The sequence below is a fragment of the Peromyscus californicus genome, unplaced genomic scaffold (assembly GCF_007827085.1).
Source record: "Peromyscus californicus insignis strain IS unplaced genomic scaffold, ASM782708v3 Scaffold_5__1_contigs__length_169319896, whole genome shotgun sequence".
Classification (NCBI taxonomy): domain Eukaryota; kingdom Metazoa; phylum Chordata; class Mammalia; order Rodentia; family Cricetidae; genus Peromyscus; species Peromyscus californicus.
This window is the reverse complement of record NW_026294573.1, coordinates 85,966,735-85,994,693: the sequence shown is the minus strand read 5'-3', so window position 1 is coordinate 85,994,693 and position 27,959 is coordinate 85,966,735. Positions and strand designations below refer to the sequence as shown.

Below are 27,959 nucleotides of genomic sequence, written 5' to 3'. Positions count from 1 at the left end.
CTTATGAGAATGGGCAAAGATATTTTGAAACAATGAAATAAATATCTCATCTTTAAGTGAATGAACTAGATTTACATGTGTCAATCAGGGTAAACCCCAAAACTTTACTGTTAACATGAAAAAACGCAAGTCACAAAATGTTACGTAAAGTGTGTCTTTTATTAAAAAATTTAAAAGCACACAGAATTGTACTATATATCCTTATTAGAAAACAAATGTAAATTTATGTAAATGAAAGGCAGACACAGACTTCCAGACAGCAGTTAGGACTCCCTGGAGAGAGAGTGGGGGATGGGAGAGTGGGACTAAGCTCTATCTTAGTTTTTTTTTATTTTCAAAGGAGCAGATGTAAATATGGTAAAATATTAATAATTATTAAATAAGCTGATTAAGCCTAGGAGAAATATTATTTTCACTTCTCTTCTTAATTAAAAATAAATATAAACATATATAAACTTTGCAATCCCCAAGGCAAGCATCAGGCTTCCTCCCTGAACCAGGCTAAGCAGATATACATAAAACATGATGGGAAAAATGTACACACAAACATATATGTGTGTATATGAGCATACATGTATACTTACATGTACACCTATGTATGTGAATAGGTACAAATTAAACAATAAACTTTATTACTTTAATTAAAAAATAATATTGGCTTGATCATAAACATCTTTGGTTCTGAGGGTCATAACTCTAACAGCTCTAACCCTTTTCTATGACTCAGTCATGGACCGAATCTAGAGAAGATGGAGATGGCCAGAGTAGAGAGAAGAGGGCGGAGCATTCCCTGGATGCTGGGGGCTGCTTCAGTATAGGGCTGGAAAGACATGACCTGAAGTTTTTCACAAAGGCTAAAGGAGGCCCAGTAAAGTCTGGTGAGCACAGCAGAGCAGGAGTTAGGAGGCTGGGTGCCACTCCTCAAGGGCTGGATAAGGCTAGGCATCCCCCTGGCTTTCTACACAGCAGGAACTCTACCGGGGCTAAAGGACCTCACTACAGAGATGCCTCAGGCTGGCTTCATTGTCTTTTTCAATTGGAAAGTTTTGGCTGTTTCAAATAATCAATGATATTATGCTGAATCTGCATCTTTGTATATTTAATTCTCACCAAATTCTACCTCAGTATTTTGTCTGTTCATATCAAACCTTTCCTGGACACTGAATGATTCTCTGAGCCATTTTTTATGTGGCTGGGGGATTCTGAAGAGGTATCAGGTCATGCAGTTTGCAGAGGGCACTTGTGGGTTTTGGAGAGCAGGTGAAAACAGTTTCTGAATGTAGAGAAACACACATAGCTTCCCCTCCCTCCTCTAAACATCAGGGATACTTTATTTTTGCACAGTAAAGGTGGAACATTTCAAATTATACATGATCTTCTTTACACATGATCTTCGTTAAGTTCTGTAAGGGTACTGGTATATGTATGTGCGTGCGTGCGTGCGTGCGTGCGTGTGTGCGTGTGTGTGTGTGTGTGTGTGTGTGTGTGTGTGTGTGTGTCCACATGCTGTGAGTGGCACATAAGAGGAGCACGTGAGTGCATAGTGTGGAAACTCACTGAATTTTTACCAAATTAGCATTTGTCTTAGGTAGCCTAAGTATCCAGTTAGAAAAATGATGTGCTCACTTACATATGTGTGGTGATAATTAATCATTGTCAAGTTGACAGGGTTTGCAGTCTCTAGGAGACAAACATCTGACTGTTTCTGTGAGTCTCTAGACAGATTCAGTTAGGGATTCGAGATTCATCCTGAATGTGGGCAGCGCTATACTATAGAATCCCAGACTGAATAAATGGAAAAAAGGAGGAAGTAAGATGAGCACCAGCATCCATCTCTCTACTTCTTGACTGTGGACCCAATGTGACCAGAGGCCCCCCCCCCATACTCTTTCTGCTGTGCCTTCCAGCTGAGGGGAGCTGTAGCCTTTAAGCCAAAGCAAATCTTTCCATTCAATTGTGTCCATCAGGTACTCTGTCACAGCAATGAAAAATAAAATTATTACATATGTGCCAGAAAGTCCCCAGGGGCTGGTTAACCCTCAAAAATATCATAATTTAGTTTTAAATTCCCTGGATTGTTCACTTCCTATTTACATTCCAGTTGACTTATCAATAACCATGGTCTATTTGTTTTCATTTTGCTACATTTCACTTTTTTTTTTTTAAATTGAAGTGCCCTCCTGTCTTTAGTGAATGGCTTTCTGAGCACAGCTTGATAGAGACTGCAATTAGGAACAAATCAACCATAGTGCAAAGGTCAGGTACCTCTGCCCAGAGGACAGTCTATGAAAAATAAACATGGAGCCATTCTTGACTCAGAGTCTGAGAGGGGAGAGCGTTTGCTTAGTTCCCACGCAGATGGCATGTGCCTTTTCTAGAATGCTCCAGTTGATTTAACCTAAGGTTCACTTGCCCCACATCTGCGTACAACACACACACACTGCTGGTCCCCTTACTCTCCAGCCCTGAATTCACAGTACCTCATTCTATTTGACCATACACCATAACTTGACCTGTACAATGCAACTCCTCTTCCTGTACCTATAGAGGAGACCAAAGAGGAGGTTGACATAGCCGCTCTTCTTCGTCATTTTTGTTTCCCTGTGTTCCACTCACACATCAAAACAGCTGCGTTTTATTCTTATCCTTTTAAATCTGTTCTAGCCTTTCTCTGAAAAATGTTATTCTTCTCTTTTCCTTCAGAGAAACTCACATTTTGCTCCATCCTTTCACACAGCACTGGCAGGACTCGCCTTCCTTACTGAAGCATACCTCCCAGGGGCTCATACATCAATTCAAATGATTTGTTAAAGTCTGTCTCCCACAATGGTGTAGAACTCTCAAACCTGCTGAGGCTAGGGGAACTGAGTGGCCTCTCAGGTCAGGAAAGACTGTTGATGTCTATTGCCCAGAAGCTCCCCTCTTTTTCAGGATCCTCATTGTCTGTCAAAACCTTTTTGGGGGACTTCAAAACCATACTAAAAATGGACTGAGGTGTTTGAAGCAGGGAATGCCACATGTACGTCCAAGGAGATGGCAGCAGCTATTCCCTAGGTAAGAGACAGCATCACCTTGGGCATTACAGGCTGGTGGAGTATTATTCTACAAGGCAGCATGGAGTCCCTGTGACCCTCTGAGATGACAAGAAGACAGACATTCCTGGTGGTATCAGTTTCATCATGACATGTGAGGCCTTCCTCTGCTTGGGACCTTCCAGAACTCTATCTGGAATCTCAGCTCACAAATTTCATCTTCTGAGATGAAGGGAACACCAGGGAGACGCAAACCCCATCTCCCACTCTTTCAGATGCAGACCCTGAGTTCCAGGGAGAGGAAAAGGGGCTCATGGTCAAACAGTGAATTAGTGGTTAGGCTGGGGCAACCCAAACCCTTCTAGTGCCCATGTGGGTATCTGTCCACATACTATGTTCCTTCCTTGCTATCCATCTGAAGGAGACCACTTTTTAAGCCAAGGCGCTGTATCTTTCCAAAGGACAGAAAAGGAATACACTAATTCATACACTTAGTTTCAGTTGTCCTAACATTTCTTTTTGCCCATGTTTGGACAGATGAAGTACTATATGGTAGACAACATTTTTCTACTTAAAGGTCAAGAGCAACTATTCAGTCTGAACTACTATATAAGAAGATGGACAGCACGTTTTGAAGAGGAAAAGTTTTTGTATCCACGTACTGGAAATTATCCACCACCACTGATATGGTGGAGTTGACCTGTAAGTAAGACAGCAAGAACTGAGAGAGATTCTGGTAGGTGTTCTCAGTTTGAATTCCAGACTGGCACATTGTTACCAGTGCCTGCTTCTTGACTTTGTTATTGATGAGGAGCTGCAACGTCAGGTCCACAGAATGATTTGAGCACTGCACAACAAATTGCAACTGACAAATGATGAAGTACCAGCCTGGGAACTGGACTACCAGGCTCCCATCCTGGTATCCGACTCCATGGATGGCACCATCTTGGTTCCATGACAGTTTGGTATTGTTGAGATTTTTTGACACTGGAAAGATAGAAGAAGAATTATTGCTCACATGTTAGGTACAGTTTTTCAAGGTTCCCAGTCAGCAGTCCTGTTTTCTAGAACACTGCTTGCTGTCCCAAACATTTAAATATCTTCTGAAATACTCTTTCTAGAATATTCTTTCATAGTTCATTGTTTCTACTTAGTAATGATGAAGTACCAGCCTGGGAACTAGACTACCAGGCTCCCGTCATGGTATCCAACTCCATGGATGGCACCATCTTGGTTCCATGGCAGTTTGGTATTGTTGAGATGTTTTGACACCAGAAAGGCACAAGAAGAAAACCATCTATAATTTTTTTGTTGGTTTCATGCTCAAAGCTAGAGGGTTGGAGTGCATACAGTATTACACTGGAAAAGGAAAGACCTTGCAGGAGAGTTTTCTAATGGAAGACAGCACCTATAGATGATTTTCTCTTAATTATTATCTATCACATCATATGGTTGTTAATATTTTCTTTTTACCCCCTTTCAGTGCCTATGTGTATATGTATATATGTGTTTGTATTAGACCCATGAGTGTATGCAGGTGCAGGTACATGCATGTACCTGTGTATATTTAGCCCAAAGGACAACCTTGTGTATCAGTCTTTACACATCATCTACCTTGTTTCTGCTTTTTTCTCTAAAGGTTCATTTTTATTTATGTGTATGTATATGAGTATATGCAATGTGTGTGTGTGTGTGTGTGTGTGTGTGTGTGTGTGTGTGTGTGTGTGTGTGTTTATGGAGGCCAGAAGAGGGTATAAGATACCTTGGAGATGTAACTCAAAATAGGCAGTTTTGAGACACCTAATGTGAATGCTGGGAACCAAACTTGGATCTTCTGGAAGAGCAACAAGTGTTCTTAACTGCTGAGCCATCTCTCTATCCCCTTAACTTGTGTTTTTGAGACAGAGACTTTCACTGGCCAGAATCTTGCCAAGCAGACTAGGCTGGTCAGCCAGTGTGCTCCAGGGATCCCCCTGTTCCTGCCTTAGCAGCAATCGCATGGCAAGCCTGAGGAACCATGCTTGGCTTTTAAAAACTAGGTTGCAGCAATTGTTTTACCTCTCAAGCCATTTCTCTGGCTCCTTTCTCTCTTAGATCATACCTACCTGGACTGTATTTTGCAACAAGATCTATGCTATTGTGTCATTTGTCATGAATGAGCATTTAGTGTTGACTACTATTTCGACAGGCATTGCAGATGTCAAAGCTGTGACATTTAATACTGTTCAATTTCAGTATTGAGTTGTTCAGGAGAATCTCTGTTAACTTTTGGATTTAAGAAAAAACCAAGGTATGCTATGTGCATGCATGAAAATATCAACAATGAAACCCATTATCACAGGCAATTGACATATGCTAATAAAAATGAGATACACTCTTTAACATGGTCTGCAGTTTTGAATGTCTCCTTTCCTTAAAGGGCGGTCAAGCTTCCTTGGATGGGCCTCTGGCATGCACAGTGAGGGGCCTGCTACCTAGGACTGTTAGAAAGGCAGAGAATTAACAGAACTTCTAAGCTAAAATGTTTGTGTGAAAGCCAATTCTCTGAGTCCTAACAAATGAAAATTAGCACTGACTGGTAAAGGTGCTCCCAGAACCAGGAAGCTGGCACACCGGTTTTAATTGATTCAGTGCTTTCTCTTCAAACCTTGTTGCAATTCAATGGAAAGGCACGAAGTAATCTAACTGCAAAATGGGATTTTTTTTTGAATAAGCAAAATGGCTATTCAGAGAATCTTGGCCATCTCTTCCATAGCTCATTCTTTCATGCTCTAAGTGCCTCTTACTGTTTCATTTACAAGGGACTCTTCTTACCTGAAGCACACTGCAACATGCAAATAGGCCCTCTGCCAGAGAGCTCATTAAGCTGTCAACCTGGGGACCAGGCAGTTTTGTAGTTCCCCTGTGAGTAACTTGGTAGAGGTAGAGATGGAGGCGGTTCTCTCTTTGCATTAGGGGAAAGACTTGGCCCAAATGAGTAGGTAGGTGCACAGCAGGGGGTTAGTGGGAGAAGGGAGAGGTAATGGAGGTGAGGGACAAAAGGTGAGGGAGGCCAGGTAGGAAACACAAAGGGGTGAATGCAGTGATTCACCTGCTGAGGGAGCTTTTGCTCCCAATACAATCCCTACACAGCTTTCCTCAAGCTCATGGCTTATTTATTTATTTATTTATTTATTTATTTATTTATTTATTTAATTGTGCCACTTAATTGTGCCACTTCTAAACCCACAACTAAACTTTTTTTTTTTCAGCAAATGGGGTAGCTTTAGAGAGAAACACTCTCATCTTCTTCCTCTAAGACATTCGAATTCAATTTATGGAAAGTATGATGTCGGCTAAGAGCACATGTGCAGGTCATGTTTAGCCAGAGAACTCTAACTGGGTCTTTTGGATTAGAAACTGGTACAGGATATGGCTTTTATGAGGTTAGATCTTTCTGGCATTGGGTACTGACCTTGGAGGTAAGCCCAAGACTTCTTGAAATGACTTCTTTTCATGGTACATAAGAGGTCATCTGAGCAATTTCCTAAAAACAAGATCAGGCATGAATCATCTTGTACACCTCTGGGGACTATAGACAACCAGATCTTTTTCTGTGACCCTCTAAGACTGCTGTTTACAGTTCTGCTTCTGTTTGTGGGGTTAAATTAAAACAACAACAGCAACAACAACCCCAAACTTTTGTTTTCATTTTGCTATTAAAAGGCTTAGGATTTTCACATCTCTCTGAAGTTTACTTTTTATTTATTACTGCACTTGGGCTGTTATAGAAGACGGTAGAACTTACACACATACAATCTGAGTTCCCATAGTGTACTGGGCACCATTCCTGACAGTCCTCATGAAAGGGGTTATTGAGTACCTCTAATAGCTTGAGAGAGTCTGGGAATCTCATGTCCTTCAGTCTAAACACTGGTCTCCCTAGCAACAACACTGATGGAGCTATTGCTGCCCAGCATGCTGTGTGGACACTAGACTCTGTGCTTTTACCTGTATCAGCTGATCCGGTTCTCAGACTAAGCCAGGATCAACTTTCCTGAAGACACTCAAGGACACACTCAAGGCTCAGTAAGCATGTGAACATGTGAGAATTCCCTACATCTGCCTCATTCCAGAGGCTGGAATTCCTTCTTTAGGCCATCCTGCCAGACAACAAAGACAAAAACATCCCACTCAATTTTAAGAGGACAAAGCATTAGCAAAATCTTAGCAGGAAGCCTTCCACCTGGAGCTTCTTTGGCAGAGGCAAACACAGTATTTGTGTCCTTGCAGCATTTGAGAAATAAAAATATTCTTAGTATCTTCACTAAGGACCAGAGCTCTTTCTTATTATAATAAGCTATTTTGTATGGTAAGAACCAACTTATACATTCCCTGTAAGGACTCATGAATTCAATTTATTTGGAGTAAACCTCTTCTCTTCTTTGGACCTTGGCTCCCCTATCTATACACTGGAAGCTCTCCAACCTGAGGTTGTTGACTTTTTGATGATGTCACCAGAGATGAGCACTCAGCCCATCCATTAGAAATTAACAGGCGTAAACTCATGCACTAGGGGCAGTGCCCTGCTGTGCTTACTCTCTGAATAGTATAAGCACCCTACCTATCCCATTGCTTTCTCCACTCAGATTTGAGAAAGTCCCTGGGGCCTGAGAGTGGTTCAAAGTTGAGTGAAGGGTTCCCTCTGCTGTCTGAGCAAGTTCATTACTAGAAGAACCCCCAGCAAAGTGGGGACAGTATTCATCCCTAGCTGCTCTTGACTTGCAAAGAGCTTCTTGACGCACTCTCTGGATCTTATCCTATACTCATCATCTAAGCAGTGTTCTCGTGAGGCCTGCTGCAGCCCCACACATACTCATAGGGTGTGTATAATCAGAACCCTGATCCCAAAGTGTGATATTTTAATGGATTGTGACTACATTTGACTCCCTGTTGTTCAGTTTCATCTAAAAACAGAGAGATGCAAATTTGACTCTCTTTGCTGGTAATCACTCTCTGATTTCTGTTACCTACAGCTCCTACCGGTGGCATTCATGACATCTTGGGTTCTGACTTCTCCTGATCTCCTCCTCTCAGCCCGTGCCGTCCCTCGTCCCCTTTTACTCTATGTCTTAATAGTAATCAATGTCACTGTCGCTACCATCATCATAACTAGTGGTGACTACTTTTGTAGTACTTTGCTGAACACGCTACATGTAGCCATGATTTCATTTCATTTTCACAACTGTCCTGTGAGAGACAGTTTATAGTTATTTCTATCATGTATGTAAGAAACCCTAGGCTTTGAAAGGTTAACTGGCTTGTTCTGAGCCATGAAGCTAGTTGCTGGTAGGGTGGAGATTACAACTCAGCCAATGAGACTCTAATGCTCAAACACATCCCCTCCCCCGCACCTACTGGAGTTCGGAGACTTGCAGTTCCCCTAAACAACCTCATGGATGCGCTTCCACCTGAACACCTCCCACACCAGCTCCCTGGGACTCCTTCCTCGTCCAGCCAGTTATCCTTTGAAACACAGCCTGGCAGAGACTGCTGTTTAGTCTCTCCTACTGCTCAGCCATGAAAGTGCTTCATAAGCATTTGCTGAATGGAGTCATCTAGTCTATCTCTCTTATTTCCTTCAGTAGGGACTAACTCATTACTTAGAGCATCAGCTTGGCTTGCCCTCCTCCCCACAGGAAGAACACTGGCCTCACTCTCACAGAGTCTGCCAAAGTTGGTTGGGAAAGTAGGACTCACGCCCTTGATCAGAGCCAGGATGTTACATAAAATAGACTCTATCTCTCTTGTCCAAAGGCCCCTTTGTATCAGGTGGCTTGTGGTGACATCTGCAAGAGCTGAGCATCTATAAACAGATGGTGGCAGAAGTACAAGCCCAGGCTTGCCTCTCATACATTCAGGCTTTTTTTTCTTCTGTTTTTCCCCTTTGGTCTTCACGTGTATAGTGGGGTAACCTCAGCTGTAATTCTGAGAAACCCAACGATGGAAAAAAGCAATCTTATTTTGAAGCATTTGCATTTCCTGAAGTCAAATGGCAGGTATAATTTTAGTTTTTCTTAAAGAATTGATTAGATGGGTTCATGCTAAAGGAAAAACATGGGCTTCTCCTTCTAAGAATGACATTGCTGGAAATGCTTCAAGGAGGGGGCTGGTTTTTGAGAGAGTGGCACTACTGAGCTTGAGGAAGACCCCAGAGGCAACATCTCTGTTCTTTCACATCTGGAGATGTTTTCAAAGAGTAACAGATGCTTGGTGGGGCCCAAACACCAAGGGTCTCAGTGGTTTCTAAAGGATCAAAAGCCCTTAGCCAAGGGCTAACATCACTCTGATCCCCTTTCTCCAACATGGTGGTGGGCAGACCTACACCAAGGACATTCAAGTTATAACCCAAGTCACAGAGATGGAAGCTTGAATATTTGTCCGTTCAGTGCTGACCAAGGAGTGGGTGGGATGCTTTGAAAGTCACAGGGCTCTTATGACCTAGACAATATTGTGTGGGGTACCAGCCATGTAGCTCAAGTCTCATCAGCTTGCAAATCCACGATAAGACAGTCTATTGTGGATATGAAGACTTCTAGAGGGGACTCCATGCAGTAGGAACCTTGCAGTGGCCCCAGAGCTTTGGGAATTGGGTGCCTAGACTGTGAACTGTATCTCTGCTCTCTGTTTTCCCAGGGAATATAGTCTGGAGGGCTTAGTTTGAGAAATGGAATATGAGAACCGTCTGGAGATGGAGGCTAAATTGCTGCATTGGGTGTTGGGATTCTGGGAGTTTCTCTTTTAGATTTTAGTGTTCCTATCTAGATGGAGAGCACTGTAGACTGAGGTCTGTAAATGCCTTTCTAGATGGTTCTAGCAGACTATCTCTACACTGCCAGTACTGATGTATCTCTGCACTGTCAGTACTGATGTGGGGGGCGGCAGGGTTGGAAGCTGGGGCCAGGAAGTCAGTCCTAGTTCCAATTTTTTGTTTTTATGTGTCTGCTGCTCTAACTTCAGGTAGGAGGAGACTATGTCTGTACATGTTCAGATTTTTCAGAGACTCAGGGCACAGAAGAGAAAAATTTCACCTTGGTGGCAATCTAAGTTAGGAACATCCTGCTTCGGTAAGAATTCGTATGGCTTTTGAAATAGAAGCTGCCTGCAAGAGCAGGTATCTAAACTTGGCAAACATATGACTTCCATGCTCCCAATGTTGCCCCCATTGCGGGCTTTGTCCTAGGTCACAGAGTGAGTTAGTGACAGAGCCAGGACAAGAGTCTAAAACTCCAGATTCCTTGGTAGGTCATTCTGTCTTCAGATCATTGCAGACTCCATACATTTCTCTGAGCATCAGAGCTTTCAGATAGATGGAGTCAGTGTTTTGTTGACAAGCTCTGGAAGGATGGGAGACTATTCTTTTGCTTAGGAAAACTGGAGAGAAAGACGTGTCAATGGTATTCCAGTGTCTAGTTTCCCAGAGAGGAGGAGAGAGAAGGGGGTGGGGCGGGGATTGAGATTGCTGAAGGTGATCGAAAGGACCAGGCACTAGATAGTAAGGACTGTGACAAACTTAAAACTGGACTCCCTCCTTGAGGTTTTATAATGTTGGACCCAAAGGGTCATGGGAATGGAGATTTGGGTTTTATTAGTGGGAAGGTTGAGCCCGGAGATGCTGGGTTTCCAGACCCCACAGCAGGTAAAAGAGCAGCAGAGCTGGGTTCAGAACTGTTTTTCTTACTCCTAGTGCTTCACTCTGTCCCTAGTTCTTAGTCTTTCTGTGGAGCAGTGAGTGCTCAATGAAGGAAGAAATGATTCTGTAGCTATTTCACACACTGTAGCCAAAGTCTCTGGACACAGCTGGAGGGAGGTGCTGGGAAAGCAGCCCCAGAGCCTTCCTGATCCTGCAGGGTGGGAGAATGTCAGAAGATAACTTCAAGTCTATGTTTGGAACTGGGTCAAGTCAAAGGTTGGGGCAACTGGGCTTTCTAGGCAGATGACGTGTGATCTAAATACTATCAACTTTGGCCCTGCAGAACCCCTCCAGTAAGGACCGGGCAGGCAGATGGTGCTTCTCAGAGAGCATGTGGTTCTAGTGAAGGCTTTGGATCCATCATCTCCTCTCCTGGAACTTCAGCTACTGTACTACCAAAGTGAGGACAGTAACAGTCAACACAGATGTGCAGCTGATGGGACACACATAAAGATTACAGATGTCAAATAATGAGCCCAACACGTGGCTATCGGAGCCACTGCAAATGTGAGGTCCATTCTCTTCTTGTCTCTCTCTCTTTTTTTTTTTTTTTTGTTATCTTGGCACAGCTCTGTGACACCTCACGGCACAGAGGATTGGCTAAGGATTGGCTTCATTAAAATGAAACCCACGGTATTACCTGTCGGACTAGACTTTCTCGATCTGTACACAATTGTTTGAGGCTCTCTGATACTTTTGGGGAAGGATGAAGACTTCTTGGAAATATTTTAATCTTTGAGGAAATGAAAAGGCTTATATTTTAGTTTCATCTCCCTTGAAGAACACCCAGGGAAGTCCCAACAGCGACATCTAGAGGAGTCTCCACTCTCAGCAGCATTTGGGACCAAAGTGAGCCCTTAATCTGGTGGGGGCAGGTTGGCGGGTAAGAGGTGGGTCATTTCACAGGCCTTCAAATCTAATCATTTGCTTGATGCCATCAGGCAGGAACATTTATGATGCAGACATAAAGAGCAAGTAAGTAGCCATTTGCAAAAGAACAGATGGGTGACTCTGGAGTCACGACAGTACTTGGGACGCCCCAGATGGATAACATGCTTATTGTTGAACACAGAGAAAACAGTGGATAAAAATGGGTTGAAACCAAGTTGGAATTCACATAACTCATATGAAGGCTTTTGGGAGCTGGAAGCCTTGTAAGTTCCGATCTGTTGTGGTTTGTAAGGTAAATACATTTGACTCTAGGAGTACTTCGTTGGCGTTAACGTCTATTAGAGGCAGGCTGAACTGACATTGTTGGGGGGTGGTCATTAAGAAACACCTTAAAGTTCTTCTAACATTCTAACTAACCTTCATAATGCCCCGCTTATTTGCAATGCGGAAGCACAGAGGCACTTTCGGGAAGTTAGGCTTTGGCTCAGACACAGAAGCCTGAATCCCACCCTGGTTACTTCCTAGTTGTATGGTTTAGCACAAACGTGTAGGCCTCTTTGAACTGCTCTTTCTTCTTCCAGGTGAAGATAATATCTACCTCAACAGCTGGCCAGAGGATTAAACGAAATAAGGTACAACACTGAGCCTGCTGTATACCACACAAACAATAGCAAATAATTGATGCCCCTTCTCTGTTCCGGGGCTTGGGCTACCTGGTTGGCAGAGATTCAAGACAACCATAGATGTTGTGTCTGGGGACTTGAAGTGAATATAAAAAAGGAATCAGTTTGAGGTCTAGGACTATCTGCCCTTCTTCTGCCTCCTCTCCCTTCGTCCCGCTTCCCCCTCCCCCGTTTCTTAAAGTGTTAGGATAGTAGGGAAAGGAGACATTAGCCTCTGGAGTGAGAGACTGGCAGATTGTATCTGCCAATTTTAGTATCAAACCTCAGCCTTTTCATCTTCCTTGTGTTCTCTCCTTTCCTCTGCTCTGCCTCTCTTCCCTTCCCTCCTCATTCTTTCTGGGCGTGAGGATTCAGAATGGTGGCCTTAGAACCCTAGAGAGCCTCTCCAGAACTCCATTGCTCTTCAGTCTGAAGGGCTCACTTTCTGGGTATTTTCAACACAAAGATTTCTGATTCTTGTTAGCTCTGCCTGGAGAAAGAGAAAGTGGGCTTAAGAGTGGGTTTTAGTGAGTGTGTTCAGAGCGAACGGAGGAACAAATTGGTTCATTGTGGCCAGTGAAGTAACCAGCTGGAAAGCAATTTACCGCTGCCCTCAGCTGGCCCCACCTCGCCCAGGAGAGCATCCTACACTGGCCAAGGGGACAGAAGAGAAAGTGGAAACCAAAAGGAACACACTGGAGACAGACATTCAGGATGCAGCTCTACACCTCAGACCGAGCAGGGCTCTGCCAGCCCGAGGTTATTCTCCTGAGGGGAAGGGGTTGGGAGGAAAAGGAAGGCAGCGTCTCTTTACACCCTCTCTGTCATTACTGCTGCTTCCACGCGGCACCTGGTCACAGACTGGGTCAGTGGAATACTGGGGAGAAACTAGTCTCCTTGGCTGTTCAGTTTCCTCACCCTCAGTATTTCTTTATTACGGGGCCATCTCATTTAGTGTCTTGTGATGCCCATATTCTCCTTTTAGTTGCAGAGGATGAGGAGGGCAGCTTGCCAAAATATGTAAAAAAAAAAAATCAACATAATGAAATGGTCAGAGAATTCTAGGATAGCTGTTCAATTCACAGATTTTATATCAGAAGCAAAATCCATTCATTCCGGGCTTCAGCCATATGGTTCAGCCCGAGATAGACACTCAGAAGTAGGAAACACAAGACTCTGGGAGGAACACAGAGATGCTTCATGTTTCAAGACTGGACTGTAAGAATTCCATGTTCTAGTCCAGTTCTTTGTCTTTTGTGTCTGTTTTCAGCTGGAGGCAGAATTCAAGTCAGGCTGGATAGTGAGCAGAGGGGACCCAGAACCTGCATTTAATGTCTGAGTTTCCTTTGGGCTTCCAGTACCTGTGGGTACCATGAGCCACATAGCATTTACAGGGAAAAATATCTTTTTCTACTGACAACCCAGAGTCTACTGAATCAACCCAGGTCACATGACCTTCACAAACATGCCCAGAAGCCACAGTACCCCTCTCTGTTCCAGAATTTAGGGATAGACTATGCTAGCTTTTGAGAAGTTCCTAGTGGCTGAAATAACTTCTGCTTTATGAGAAAGAGCCTCAGAGATCTCTACCACCTGCCGGGAGACATTGTGCTGAACTTTGCTGCCATGCTAGCCTTTGTTTATGTCTCAAATCTTTCTGCAGGTATGGCTATACACAGAAGCAAGGTTCTGTTGGGACTCCTGGAAAATCCAGATGAAGGGGGCTGCAATCTGAGATTTGACAAATAAGCCCAGAGCATGAGCAACTTAAGAGATCCAAAATTCTGTGGAAGCAGAACATGAACAAAAAATGATGAGGAGTTGTGGGAGCCTTGGTATATGGAGGAGGTAGGGTCATTTCATGGAACATGGGAGAGCAAGGTGGACCAGATGGGTGATCTCAGGTTCAATCAAGCAGCACAACGAAGGTATTTTTTGGTTCCATTTCATGTTCAGGGTGGGCTCCCTGAAGGAGGCAAGTTACCTCTGTGTGCTGGAGGAGAGGCTAAAACCCCGTGAGAAGAGGATGGGAAAGGCTTGCCTCCCAGTATCTCTGCTTGTCCGTGGATCCAAATGAACCCTCAGAATGACCCACAAGTCTCAGGCACAGTGGAGTGAGTGCGGGTTGGCAGTTGGCTGGGGCCTATTTTCTGGCCAGGAATAGCAAGTTACCATTACCAGCACGGGTGTGGTTTTCTGTGGTTTCCCTGTAGCTAAGGACATCCTGTGCTGGGCTGCTCCGGCCTGTGTGCAGAGCCTGCATTCCAGGCTCTGGCCACTGCTGGTTTTCTGGAGGTGTCAGATTTACAACAGCTGTCTTGGCTGAGGGCACCCCATCCTTGTGGCTTCTGTCCTGTGACAAACCTCATGCCACCCCTGGGATTTCCTCCCAGGAATTTCTGGAAGGTAGGTCTGCCCGGCCTGGGATGTCTTGTAACAGTGCCCTCCTTTCCCCAGTCTCCTTTCCTTTTCAAAGAGGGCGATTCGCTTCTTGTTTAGGGTTAAGACCAGCTTGCTAGTGACAGACATTGTAGCTTCATAGTTTCTTCAGACAAGTGTCAGGCTGTTACTTTCTGTCTTTATATACAGGTCAAGAGAATTCTAGTCTCAGGAAGTGTCGAACTCTGCTATGTGTGTGTGTGTGTGTGTGTGTGTGTGTGTGTGTGTGTGTGTGTGTGTGTGTGTGTATTCATGTGTGTATATGTGTGCAGAGGCCAGAGACATCAAAGCTGGATGTCTTCCTCAATTGCTGGCTATCTTATTTTTTAAGATAAGGTCTATCACTGAACCTGGAACCTTCCAGTTTGGTCAGACTGGCTGGCCAGTGAGCCCCGGAGATCCTCCTGTCTCTGCCTTCTCAGTGCTGGGATTATAAGTATACCTAGCGGCTCCTGGCTTTTTCTGTGGCTGACGGGGTCTGACACAGGCTTTTACACTGTACAACAGGCGCTTTACCTACTTACAAGTCTGTGCGGTGAGCATTCTTCCCGGCCCCAATTTTGAGTTCATTTAGAATGTTTAGGAGTGGTGTTTGGAGAGGAGAAAAGAATTTCCTAAAGAGACCTAGCCTGCTGGTGTGAGGACCCAGGTTTTGCCTTCAGATGTTACTTTCTCTTTCACCCTGCTGCTGTGTTCACAGTATGCGGAGCTAAGGCAGGGGTAGGCGTGCATTAAACGTGGGAGTTGTGGGCAGCACGCAGCAGGCTGCTAGCTCCTCAAAGCTGAAGCACATCATGTAAGGGTAACAGAGGGAACCTCGGATTCTCACGTTTGCCACACTGTTGCCTCCTGCTTAACCCCTGGCAAATCACTCTGACTTCTCGGATCTCAGTAACTTATCTACGAATGGGAATGTTGGTGGAAATATGCCCCATCCCTCCAAGCCTGTACTGCTAGCTCTTGGGGCTGGTATGCAGACCAACTCAAAGGAAGTAGGGAAAGGGGTGGGTGGGGTATTTATCAGCATTGACAAACAGAATCTGGTTGTAGAACACTGAATCAGAAGCTACTTTTTTATTGTTCTTAGTTTTTGTTCTGATATTCCGAGTCGTGAGCCAGGTAAGGAGGGAACCCATAAATGGTCCAATCCACGGTCCCCCAAATTTGGGACTTCATGAACTAAAGACATTTCTCCCTCAAATGAAAAGCTGGGGAGCAACATGGAGAAGACAGATTTTATTTTGCTTCTTATGGTCATTAAAACAAGATAAGTGACAGAGTAAACAATTTAGCATCTTTCTATATTAATTTCTTACCATGAAGGGAGGGGTATTTCACCAAAACAGAGGAGGGTAGGCGTGCCTAGAAAGAGTGTTTACACCTTAAGTGTAACTGACTAGTTGGCAAGAGGACAAGTTTGCTCTTTATTTCCTATTCATGTGATCTGGTGCTAACTGTAAGCCCCTAGTTAGAGTGGACTTTTGTACTTGGCAACTTATGACTGGAGTGTCCACCAACAGGAAAGCACAGCTCTTCCCTGTGGCTGGGGTTCTGATGCCTAATCAAGGCTGTCTTTGTCACTGACACTTTGTCCATGGGGCGTGGCTGCTGCCCCTCATCAAATGCAAACTTCCAATTTGACTGAGAAATATCTAAGTGGAGGTGGTGGTAGGCCAATGAAAGCACAGACTGGAGGAATTACATTCAATCAATGCTAATTGTTCCTTGCAAGGCTCCATGGGAATACGTGCAACACGTTAGCAGGATGTCTAACTCCTGTACCACAAGAGTCTGCTATTCTGGTCTATAAATCCAACCACTGCTCAGCCCGGAAATAAGTTCTGGAGGGATGCAATCATGCCTGTAAAATTGTGTGTTGTTTGACTGTCCTATAATCATGGCAAACTGCAGGACTGATTTCAGCCAAGATGAGAAGGCCTGCAAAGCCTGGAATATTTACAATCTGGATCTTTGTGGACAGTGTCTGTGGCCTCTACACTTTACCTTGATTGATTACATAACTGGTTATCTACATAGGCAGAGGAAATGAGACCACATTCTAGGGGCTAAGTGACTTTGGCCAATATTGAGACATTGTCCATCAAGGCAAGGTTATTTATCTGTCTTCAAAGGTTCAGGAGGCCTGTCCATCCAGGGCTCCTTGCTCATTCTTTCTAAATCTCCAGTAGGGTGTACTGAAGGGAAGAAACTACAAGGGCAATGCTCTTGGTGTAAGGAGCTGTATCACTTTCCCTGTGTTCTCTGGTCCAAGGATGCCCAGCATCTCTACCCTGATGTCCCTGAAGACCTACCTACCTATCCCATCTTCTTTCCTTTCCTCATTTAGTTCTGTGGTTAGCCAGCTGTGCTTGCTACCCAGGCTCTGAAAATTGTGGGTGGAACTTAAGTGAGGGTTGATGTTTTGAATGTAAAGACACTGAATCAGAGTCAAGGACATTTTTGTTTAGCCCATACGATATTGAGCAAAATACTTTGCCTCTTTCTAAGTCTGATTTTTCCTTCTTTGAGTCATGACAACACTAGTTAGATGATCTTGAGTTTAATCTTCAATGTTAACTGAACTCTGCATAGGGACTAGTAAGGGAAATATGTTACTCAATAGCTTCTATGACTGGTAATGTAGAGGGAATGAGCCTGTTTCCACAGGTTTTCCACTTCATTAGATATTTTGGCTATTGCCAGTTATTTGACTATTTCTATATGCCGGTTGTTACACCAAGAAATTATGATTGGCTCTTCTAAAACCACAGTGAGGTAAGCACTGTGATTCCTGTTTAAGGGATGTGTAACTGAGACTTCCAGGTGGGAAGTGGAGTCATATTGAAATTTGTTTAATTTATGGTTTCCAGCTCTAAACACAAGGTTGCCTTGTGTCCCTGCCAGGGCCCGCAGCATGGCTACACTGATGGTGAGTGTTGTTAGTGAGAGTGTTACAGGCAGATGGAAGGTTTGTGTGGATAAGCACAGTGATCAGGAGCTACCCAGATGAGTCAGAAGCGTCAGCTCAGCCCTATCAGTCCCCACCTCCATCTGCCCCACTGCTGTTGAGGACAGTCATGGCATTTCTGGTTGATCAGTAGGCACTACACCTTGTGGTGTCATCAGCATGATTCACTACACATTCATTCCTACATCTGAGATCTTACCTCCTTTAAGGGGAACCTTGTCAGTTGTTCTGGGAGTGGAGTCCTGGAAGAAAAGAGAGAAGAGCAGGGTTACCATTCACATCTCACAAACAGACAAGATGTGTTATCCAGGGAGACACAGTGAGTTCATGGAACTCAGGACCACAGTTGGAACTTCCACCTCCCAGTCAAGAGCTTTCTTCCCCTCCACATGTGCTACTGGTTTTTCCCACTTAAGTCAACATAAGATAAATGAAATGAATAAATGACGTACTTTTTTTCTTTCCATATTTGGTTCATCTGTAAGTGTTGTAAACATACATGGAAGATACCTTTCCACCTCAATTGTTGTTGGAAATTGTGAATTAATTAGTGTTTATATTCCAAAGATTTGGTGATATTGTAAAGAAACTGGTTCTTTGACCTCATGGATTTATTGCAAGTTTATACCCAGATGTAATTAGCAACTATTTATAAATATGTGGCAAAACAGTGTATTTATTTATTTATGCATTTACATTATATTACATATGATGCTTTCTATAATAATCATAAATGTCTACATAGACTTTGATGTAAATGAGTAAGAGGCTGATGGAAACACTGTCTATTGGAAGTTGCCACTGACTCCATCTGGATTTCTTAGTGTTCTGTGCAAGCGCTGATGACCATCTGGAGGTACCATTTTAATTTATGTCCCCAAGAGCTCTGTCATTCTCCTTCTGTGGACACATTATTAGCTGAGAAATAGGATTCTTCTCTAGCCCAAGGGGTGGAGCTCAGCCCAGGAGGCCTTAGGAATGCAAGCCTTGGTGTCGCACTGATCTGGAGAGAATCTATGCATTTGGGCCTCAGCTTTTCAGGGGAAGGGATCCTTGGGAAGATCCTTTCCCCTCTGTTTGTTTTCTGATTGTGTTGTTTTCTTCCCCTGAGAGTTCTTAATGTGGGTAATAGCGCTTTACATCTGTGATTACATGATTACCCATATGCTTCTTAGGAAAATCTGACATCACAAAATTCCCCTTTATGTTGCCTCTGTGAGACAACAGCCAGTCCTTCAATATTTATTAAGCAGCTGACTTAATGCCAAGCATGACTTTCAATTGGCATGAAGCGCAAGCACATGAATGAAGGTATTTCCATTTAGATGAAGCCTAATATGACTGAATGCACCAAGTGCCCTGTATCCAACTAGATACACTAGAGTGAATAGTAAAAGAGGAAACAGCAGCAGAGCCATTCCAGTGGCAGAAAACCATTCATTCAGCTTTGGGTGACCTGTGGTGTGCATTGTGTCACTCACTGCAAGATATGTTATGGACCTAGTTCATTAAAAACAGCCATTTATGAACTACTAATAAATATGGAATCATAATGGTGAGTTGTGAATGGACCAGAGTGCTTAAAGACAGAATTTCTGGAGCTTTACTGCTGAGGCTCTTGAGCTGTAAATTCCCATTCAGCAGGTTTGGGTAGAGCCTGGCTTGCCGTTATTTCTCACAAGCTCCCAGGTGATGTTGATACTCCTAGTCTCCAGAACAGCTTTGAGCATCAAGAGTATAAGCCCTGTATCTGGGAGGAGGATCATTTGTATGGGATGGGGGTGCAGTCCTGGAAGGGAAGGCCTTGCTTTTGCCTGTTAACTGAGAGTTCTTTCTTTCCCTTTAGGCAGAGAGATGCCGAAAATGTTGGCAGGGGGTCCTGTAGCTTCATCCTTTACCCAGGGTCTGGGGAATTCAGGACAGAAGTGTGACTGTTTCTATGTTGAAGAACACAGGGTCTCTACAATTTCCTCTAGTTATGTATAGTAAATGTGATTCCAGAGTCAAAGTGAGAGACAAGCCCAAACATCTTTCCGACCATCAAGTTGATTTTGTAAGGAAGGATGCCAAGAAATTCTAGTCAAGGGCCAATTCTGGGCTAAAATTCTTAGGTGAACGTTCCACTGGCCAAGGATAGAGCAGTTCATTGTTTCTCCTCCCCATTCCATAAGCAGGCCTTGCATTTGAGGATGGAGAAGCAAAGCCTAAGGAAATGATGACTGCTTGCATTTACCAGACATGGTGATGACAGTTAAGATTTGTCAGAGATTGTTTAGACCCCAGGCACTATGCTGAGGTGCCATCTGTAAACTGTTTTAATAAACCGTGCCCAGGAATTTGAGACCTTGGCTGGGGGAAATGAGAACTCTGCTGCTCAGTGACTTGGCTTTGAGTAAGGTAGGACACAGACTTGACCTAGATGTAAACAAATGGGTCCCCCCAGGCTGTCATCTCAGCTCCATAGAGTAGTTCAGGAAAAACAATCACCATGGTTACCAAGCCCTGATACATTTCTGTAAACATACTTCCTCTTTTCTTTTAGCCTCCATGGACATCAGCTGGGCATTCCAACAGTACTAGGGTTCTTTCTGTATGATGGAAAGTATGATCACGCTTAGTCTGTTCCCAGGGGAAGTGACCCCCATCTCAATCATTAGCCTAGAACTGTTTTCTTCTCTCCTTTAATTACTGTGATTAGAGGGCCAATGATTTCTACTCTAGGCTGTTGGAGCCATACCAAGATGGAAATTATTAGCAATTGTTTGAAAACAGTAGCTATTTGAGAGGGACTGCTTTGAGCTTTATAATGTGTTTAATTTGTCATAATTCCCTGAAAGGTCTATTTGCTTTCACAGCAATGATGTGGAGGGCATGGAACAAATCTGTGTAAGTGCCTTTGGTTCCCAAATTTACTTTTCAAACAAAATCCTCTGTTAATGAAAATGATCAAAGGCAACTAAAGTGTGGAATATTCTAGAGAGAATTCCATAGCCCCTTCCTTTCTGGCTTTCACTGTTTTCTAAGATGGTCTCTGGCTCACAGCACATGGAGATCTCTATTATCATTAAGCTAAGATGATCAAACATTTAATGTAGGTTACTCTGGGAGCCAAATCCTTTCTGGGCTTTATTGTATTGCTCTTTAACTGGATTCCAAGAATCAGGAATTGTCTGAGACACAGAGCGGTGACTTAAGGATTACAGAAGACCTCAGAGATGAGAAACTTGGTCATACTGGCTGTGAAGGCCAACACTCTGCAGCATTGTCCCTCTAGATAAAGGCAGACAAAACAGCAGCATGCTCTCCCAAAACCCAATGGGAGACTGAATGACAGTCATAGAAGACCCCCAGGGAAAGTATTTTTACTGGGAACTCGTGGTTTGGCAGTTCAAAGATTTAGACCACAATGGCTTAAACAGCATTTCTCACACTTGCAAGGTCTTCCCATCCTGTGAGATATTCATGAAAATAGGGATTCTGATTCAGTGGGTCTGGGTAATCTCTGAGGTGTTATATAGTTCTAGCCAGTCTCCTTTCTATGTCAGCATGTCTGGGCCATGGGATACTCTTTGAGCATCACTGGCTTCAAGACAGGACACAATAGGCAGATATGATACTTACGGTCTTGAAAGGTGGCTCCAGGGAGCTGGACTCAAATATGATATTAGGAAATCTTCCTGCTCTGAAGATGGAATTAGCATTCTGTCCTCTTGGCCTCATCTATCAATGTATTTTGTCTAGTCCCACTTCCTGCTTTGTCTTTGTCTGCTCTGGAGGATGGCCATTGTTCATACTACAGTAACTCTCAGTCTCAATCCAGTTTGTCTTCCTCTGAACCATGCCTCAACTCATTGTCTGGCTTGCTGGGTTCCACCTCCACCTGCTTCCATCCTGCTAATGGAGAGTTCATCTTTATAGGACATAACGAGTGAGTGGAAGGAATGACAGCATCTAATAATCTTCCACCATCAATCCTCAGGATGGTAAAGGATTCAGATAAGGATCATTAAGAAACGCCAGACTGCTGAGTGGAAGACATTCATGTCTTCAGAATATTACCCCATAGATTGGGTTTTTATGAGGAAGAGTGTTTCACAAACCAGGTTGTTGCTAGCTGTCCCCTTAATGAAGTGACTAAACATATAACTGTATATAACCAGACATATGTTCCTAGACATGCTATAATAATACCAAGCATGGATAAACCTCAGGCATTCCCAGAATGTAAATTGTTCTACTACAGAATCAGCCTGTCTTTTGCAGAATAGTCTACACCAAAAACAAACGCTTGAGGGTAGGCGTAATGATTAGCTCAGGGCTTCTCAAATTATATTGATTTTACAGATGTTCTGCATTATAAAAATGCAGGTTTGACTCAGTAGCTCTGGGATGGGGCTAGGAAGTCTTAATATCTCTCTCTTTGTGTGTGTGTTTGTGTGCATTATGTGTGTGGGTATGTGTGTCTGCGCATATTGATGGGTCTGAGTGTGGATATGTATATGCAATGATGCTCTTGTGGTGGCCGAAGGACAAGCTCGGGGATCAATGCTCAGCTTTTGCCATATTTGTCTCTTTGTTGGTCACTACTGTGTTTACTACCTACTAGCTGGCTGAGAACACTGTCATTCTCCTGTCTCTACCTCCTGTCCTGTTCTCAGAGCCATGGCTTTATAGTTGTGCATCTGGACTTTGGACATTCAAATTTAGTTCCCAATGCTTGGTAGCAAGGGATTTAACTACGGAGCAATCTCTTAAGTTAAGTCTGTATTTCTAACAAGCTCTCAGGACAATTTATTTATGGGTTTTCTTGTTTATTTTATTTTGTTTTTCTTGTGTTATTGGAGATTGAACCCAAACCTTGCCTATACTAGGCAAGCGCCCTAGCACTGAATTACATCCCTGAGCCTTTAAACATTTTTATTTTAAAACAAGGTCTCATTAAGTTGCCCAGGATGGTTTGGAATTTGTGATCTTCTTGCCTTAGCTTTGAGAATAGCTAGGATCACAGGCATGAGATGTGCAACCACATAGGGCTAACCACTAAATCATAATGTTTTAGATTAAAACATATGTAGTTATCACACATAAGGCAGTGTGTGAGCCTAGTTTGGATACTAGAGTCCCAAATAACAATAAAACAAAATAGCCACAGAGGATGTGGGGAAATGAAACACGAACTGTATTTGATTGCACGTTATTAGGCAATATTGCTGAGTTAACATGAACTTTCTTGGCTATAGTAACCATGTTGTAGTGGATTAGGATGGATAACAGAATCTGAGTGAGTGAAGTCACACTGCCTACAACTTGCTTACATATACTTACAGAGGCAGCATGAATGTGATGGATACTTGATCAGTTTAGGTGGAAGGTTATATGGGCTTTATTGTACTAGTTTTGGACATTTTCTAAATTTTCTCAGGTTCAGCTTACATTCTAGTTACTGCACAAAGTCCCCCCTGTCTTAAGCAGAGGCCACTCACTCTTTGTTTGGTCAAGAGCATTCTGCCTGAAGCTCAAGGTCATCAGTTTCATTTTCTCAAGTTGGGAGAGTTCCCAGAATGGGTCCTACATGTCCATGTGTGTCTTCCCTTCAAAGCCCTGCTTAAGACTTTATTCTTAGAAAATTCTCAGCTATCAGGAAAAATTTAATTAATTAAACACATTCTTAAATAGAATGAAAGCCAGATGCAGGGAGTCCCTTAAGAAAAGGGAAGTGTCCCAGGGCATTTTCAATTCACTTCTACTATTTGAGTTTGAAAAGCAAGCTGCCTCCCAAACAGCCCCAGTCTTATACTATATTTACTAACAATTAGGGTACTAAAGTCAGTAAGTCAGCAGTCTACTACACTCTTGACCCAGATTCCTCCCTCCATCTCTCTCTCAAGAGAACGGTAGACTTATCTGTTGTCTCTTTCTAGAAATGGTGTACAATATGTGAAAAATCAAACAACCTGAGACCTGGCTATACCACTCCGGACTGTGTGTGTGTTCTTACGTTGGCCTGGATAAGCCCAGCCTCCTGGTTTAGGAAGCAGACATGACTAAGGTTGAGGGTCCAGAGCCTTTATTAAAATATAAACAACTATCTGTAAAGTGCCTGGGAAGCCGGTGCCATCATGGATTCCTCTTTCCCAGGGGTAGATAAGAGAAGCTCTATTGTGTATTTTCCTTTTTCTCTGCTCTGTGTAAAGCTCATCTTGACTCTGTAGTCTTTTCCAGGTTATGGGAAATGTATCCATACACTTGAATTACAGGATTTTTCTTTCCTTTTTCCATAGTGATGTAAAGACATATGCCTTTGATGGTAGACTTTCTTTCTTCAAGATGGTACCATCTTTGTGGAGGCTGATAGACACTTATTCAAGTAAAAAAAAATACACATTTTATTCCTATTTCTAGGGCTTTATTTATACTCGGTCTGTAAAAATGCACAAAGGGCAAAAGGCCCTAGAGGGAAATGTAACAGCCTTCTACAAGGCACAGATAAATCACGAAGCATTGGCAAAACAGAATAAGATATGACTCCACCATGGCACAAAGCAGACTTCTACATATAGACGTGGAATGATCTCCAGGATACACCACTAAATGAATGGAATGCAGTGAATAATGACATGAATGTGCTATGTACTTGTAGATACTAAGAGCACATAGGAATTTGCTCATGGTAGCCATCTCAGCAAAGAGAGGTTGCAGCTAGGAGAAACATTGAATTTCTTTTCCCTTATTTGTTGGTTAGTTTTCCCAAGCAAAGTAAATGTATTTCATAGTAAGTTTTTTTTTTGCTAAATGTAAATAAGCATACAGATATTGCAGGAGGCTTCAAGGACATCATGAGAATGCTGTAGAAATAGTGCAAGGGCCGGGACTTTGCTAAAGGTTTTAGCTAAAGCTATATGCCCAGTGTCTGCAACAGTGTTCTGTGCAAAGCAGATGCTCATTAAATATTAAGATTGATGCCTCCATTTCCCCTTTGTCTCCCCTGTGGAGCTTTCACTTGGAGTTGTTTGGTCATCTAGCCAAGTCTCAAGGATGACATGGTTAACGGCCCCCTCCATCTCTCTTCTCATACTCTGCCGTTGTCCGAGTGGAGTTCTCTCCTCTCACCTCATCCACTCCTTGAAAATCATTCCTCTTTCCCACTCTGACCAGACACTAGTTTTCATTGATGTTTTTCTTCAGTCTGCTGGGGAAACACTCCTTCATAGGAAGTCTCAAAGTGGTCCTATGTATGTCAGTAAAACGATTCTATTCTCACAGTTCCCCACCCAGTCCCAGTGGTACACAGAGTTCTATATGGCCATTAGCCCATTCCATGCTTAGTACTAGGATCTGAGTCTGAGCTCTTTGGACCCTCTCTTTGGTTTCTTCAACAGATTTCCCCCTAAACTTCTTCAGTTGCCAAGTCCACCTGTTTCTAGCAGTCCCCGTCCTTCTTCCTACAGGATATATCCCTGATAGCTGAGGTCAGGGGACTCACATTTCCCTAGTTCTCCCCACAGTTAATGCCTGAGAACGTACTGGAAACGATATGCACAAGACATCAGATTCTCTATATCATGGCTATTAAAATGGAGAGCCCTAGCCTGTGAGCAGGTACCCAACATTTAGGAAATCACAGAGCACCAAAGCATAGACTAAGACTGTGAAGTGCATCTTTCCCTACTTAGACATGGAGGTAAGTCAAATAGATGCACCAGAGGATAAATCTCAGAGAAAAATGGGAACCAAGGCTCGCCACTCTTCTGCCACCATCAATGCAAGCAAAGGGAGCAGCATGCTCATGGAGCAATCAAAAGCAACCAAGCAGTCCCCACTGTACCACTTGCTCAGGGTGGGTTGACTTCAAGCCTGTTCCCTGTCTGGGCTTCATTTTCTGCACGTGCAGAAACGGTGCAGAACAAGGCCTGTCCAGCTTTCCTAGGAGGAATGATTTCAACAACAGATTGGAATTGCATGACAACTGTTCGGAGTTCTCTCTGGTTCTGCACAGCACCATCATCACCCCTCCCCATTTGGGTCTCTCCCTCACACCCGGCAGTTCTACCTGTATCCTTCAACTGAAAATGTCTTAAGACCACTCCGATCTATCTTATCTGGCCCTTGCTTTAAAACAGCACATTTCTGGCATACTGCAAATCACAGTGACAGAAAGTGGAGAATGTGGACAGAAGAAAAGGTACCCAAACCTTTGTCTAAGCGACTCATTCTTAGCAGATGTAGATAGTCCATTAAATGATGAGTCCCACCAGCTCTGACAGCCAAATCAAATGTGAATAACTCCTTTACACTCTCATGGAAGAAGGAGCTTCAAAGCTTCCTTTAAATGTCAATACTTGATGACATTTGTAATGCCTTAGCTCTCTTTCAGCAACTAGTAAGTTGCAGAGCCTGTGGTCCAGGACAAAGAAGGAAAACTAGACAAAAAAAAAATCTGGGAGATTATAATGGGATGACGAGTGAGAACTATGAAATAATAACAGACGCATTCATCCTTGGCCAGGGTGCTGCATACGTGGGTATAATTCATACAGTACCCAAATCACCATGACTGGATCTCACCCCAAGCCTGTGAGTCATGATGCTGACGGTACAGTATTTTCTAGATGGTGAGTAACCGTTGGTTTTCTCTCAATGCTAATTTTCTATTTGCTACATTTTGGCTTTCTCCTTCAATTCCTCTGTCTTCCCCTCCTCCCCCATTTCAAACAAAATAAATCTCCCAAGACAGTGTGGTCCTGCTTGTTGGGTGTGCATCTCAGAGGTGCAGGTGAAAAAACATTGCTCTTTTCTGTTCCTCGGCTCTATTTCTTTCAACACCCTGGGCTCTTCAAAGCTAGTGGCTTGTGAGGAAGCTTTTGATTTCTTCTGTGGGTTTTAACACTGAAGTACCCAGAGTTCTGGGGGAGCCTTGGCTTCTCTTGCTTTGTTTTTTTCTGTGCCACAGTCTCTGAAACTTAGCTAAAACACAAACAACTAAAAACAAACAACAAACAAAAACCAACAGCAACAACCAACTCTTGGCAACAGAGAGGCTTCAGAAGTCCAGGGAGCCTGGATAGGGGACATAACCCTAGAACTAGGCTGAGCACCTTGCAGAGATTACTTCTCTCTATAGACCGTGAGGTTCTCCCTCAGCTGGACTTAAATCATCATTTCTCAAGGCCAGTAGTTCCTCTCTGCTCTTTTGGCTCAACTAGGTCTGGAAATTTTTGAGCTCATGTCCAATTACATTCCTCTAAAAACATTGCAAATTAGTACAGGGAGTTCATTTCTGTCTCTTTCTCCCCTTCTCTGATATCTGTATATATGCACAGTTTTATTTATTTGCATTTTTTACATTTTTGCTCCCAATTTTTCCTATTCATTAGCTCCCAGAGCTGTTCCTCTAGGGGAACACAGATTATAAATTAAGAAAAGAGAAACAAAGAAAAGAAGTTTACTCACTTTCTTCTGGACTACCAGGACCAGGATGATCGCCATTGCCGCAACGAGGCACACCAGTGCGATGGTGCTGAGGTAGAAGTAGCTGTGGCTTGTGGTTCTCCAGGGCCTCGTGCTTCTCCAGGGGCTGGCCACCGAGTCGGGTGGCATCTGCATGGCTGGGTCGGGGGAAGGGGCCCCACGGCTGCCTGCTTGCTGCAGCCCTGGTTCCATGCTTTATATAGTCTGCCCCACATCACACCTTATCTCTCCTCATCTGATTCGATTCTGCCCCCAGCTCTGTTCCAAAAAGGATTTTCCCCCTGCATCCTGGATCATGTGACTTGGAAAAAAACCTTCACCAGTTGCCGGATGAAGAAACTCTTCTCTGGGGGCGTGAAGCGAAGGGTGGCTGGAAGGGTGGGGGAGAGGTTCATTTTTCATCGCCCGGGATTCATTTGAGTGCAGAGAAATTGTAGCGAGAGATGATGGCTGATGTCAGAGGGCGGTAGGAAGGAGATTGTTCCGCATGTGTGAGCACCAACCACTTCTGCTTCCTTTAGGCTCAGCCACAGAACGCCTTCCCGCGGGGACCCTGCACACTGCCTTCTCCAAGCTGGTGGCCCCGAAAAGCTTCCAGAATAGTCTCTTTGCTGGGTCCCTGAGAGACTACAACCCTTTGTCGGAAGTACAAGTACTGTTAAGGCTGCCTGACAGTCACGGCCTGCTGTAAGCTGGAAATACACCCTTTCCTGGGAAAGAAGAGCCCACAGTGTGGACATTCACCTACGTGGTGACAAGCTTGTGGC

General features: G+C 43.6%; 1 protein-coding gene across 1 annotated transcript; it reads right to left on the bottom strand.

Moving 5' to 3' along the window:
- Window positions 1-140: 140 nt before the first annotated feature.
- Tnfsf8 (TNF superfamily member 8) lies at window positions 141-27,959 on the bottom strand. The gene is made up of 4 exons (XM_052718240.1): window positions 27,175-27,959; window positions 17,924-17,966; window positions 6,487-6,558; window positions 141-4,019 (listed from the first exon to the last, which is right to left on the bottom strand). The coding sequence occupies exons 1-4, from the start codon at window positions 27,382-27,384 to the stop codon at window positions 3,625-3,627; spliced, it is 720 nt and encodes a 239-aa protein (XP_052574200.1). The 5' UTR covers window positions 27,385-27,959; the 3' UTR covers window positions 141-3,624.

Excerpts from the sequence above, each read along its gene's own strand:
- Tnfsf8 (XM_052718240.1), bottom strand. The coding sequence starts at position 27,384 with ATGGAACCAGGGCTGCAGCAAGCAGGCAGCCGTGGGGCCCCTTCCCCC. Across the intron at positions 6,559-17,923 it reads CAAGGTTCCCCTTAAAGGAG|GAAATTGCTCAGATGACCTC; the intron begins GTAAGATCTCAG and ends TCTTGTTTTTAG. Across the intron at positions 4,020-6,486 it reads GTCTTGGGCTTACCTCCAAG|TGTCAAAAAATCTCAACAAT; the intron begins GTCAGTACCCAA and ends CTATCTTTCCAG.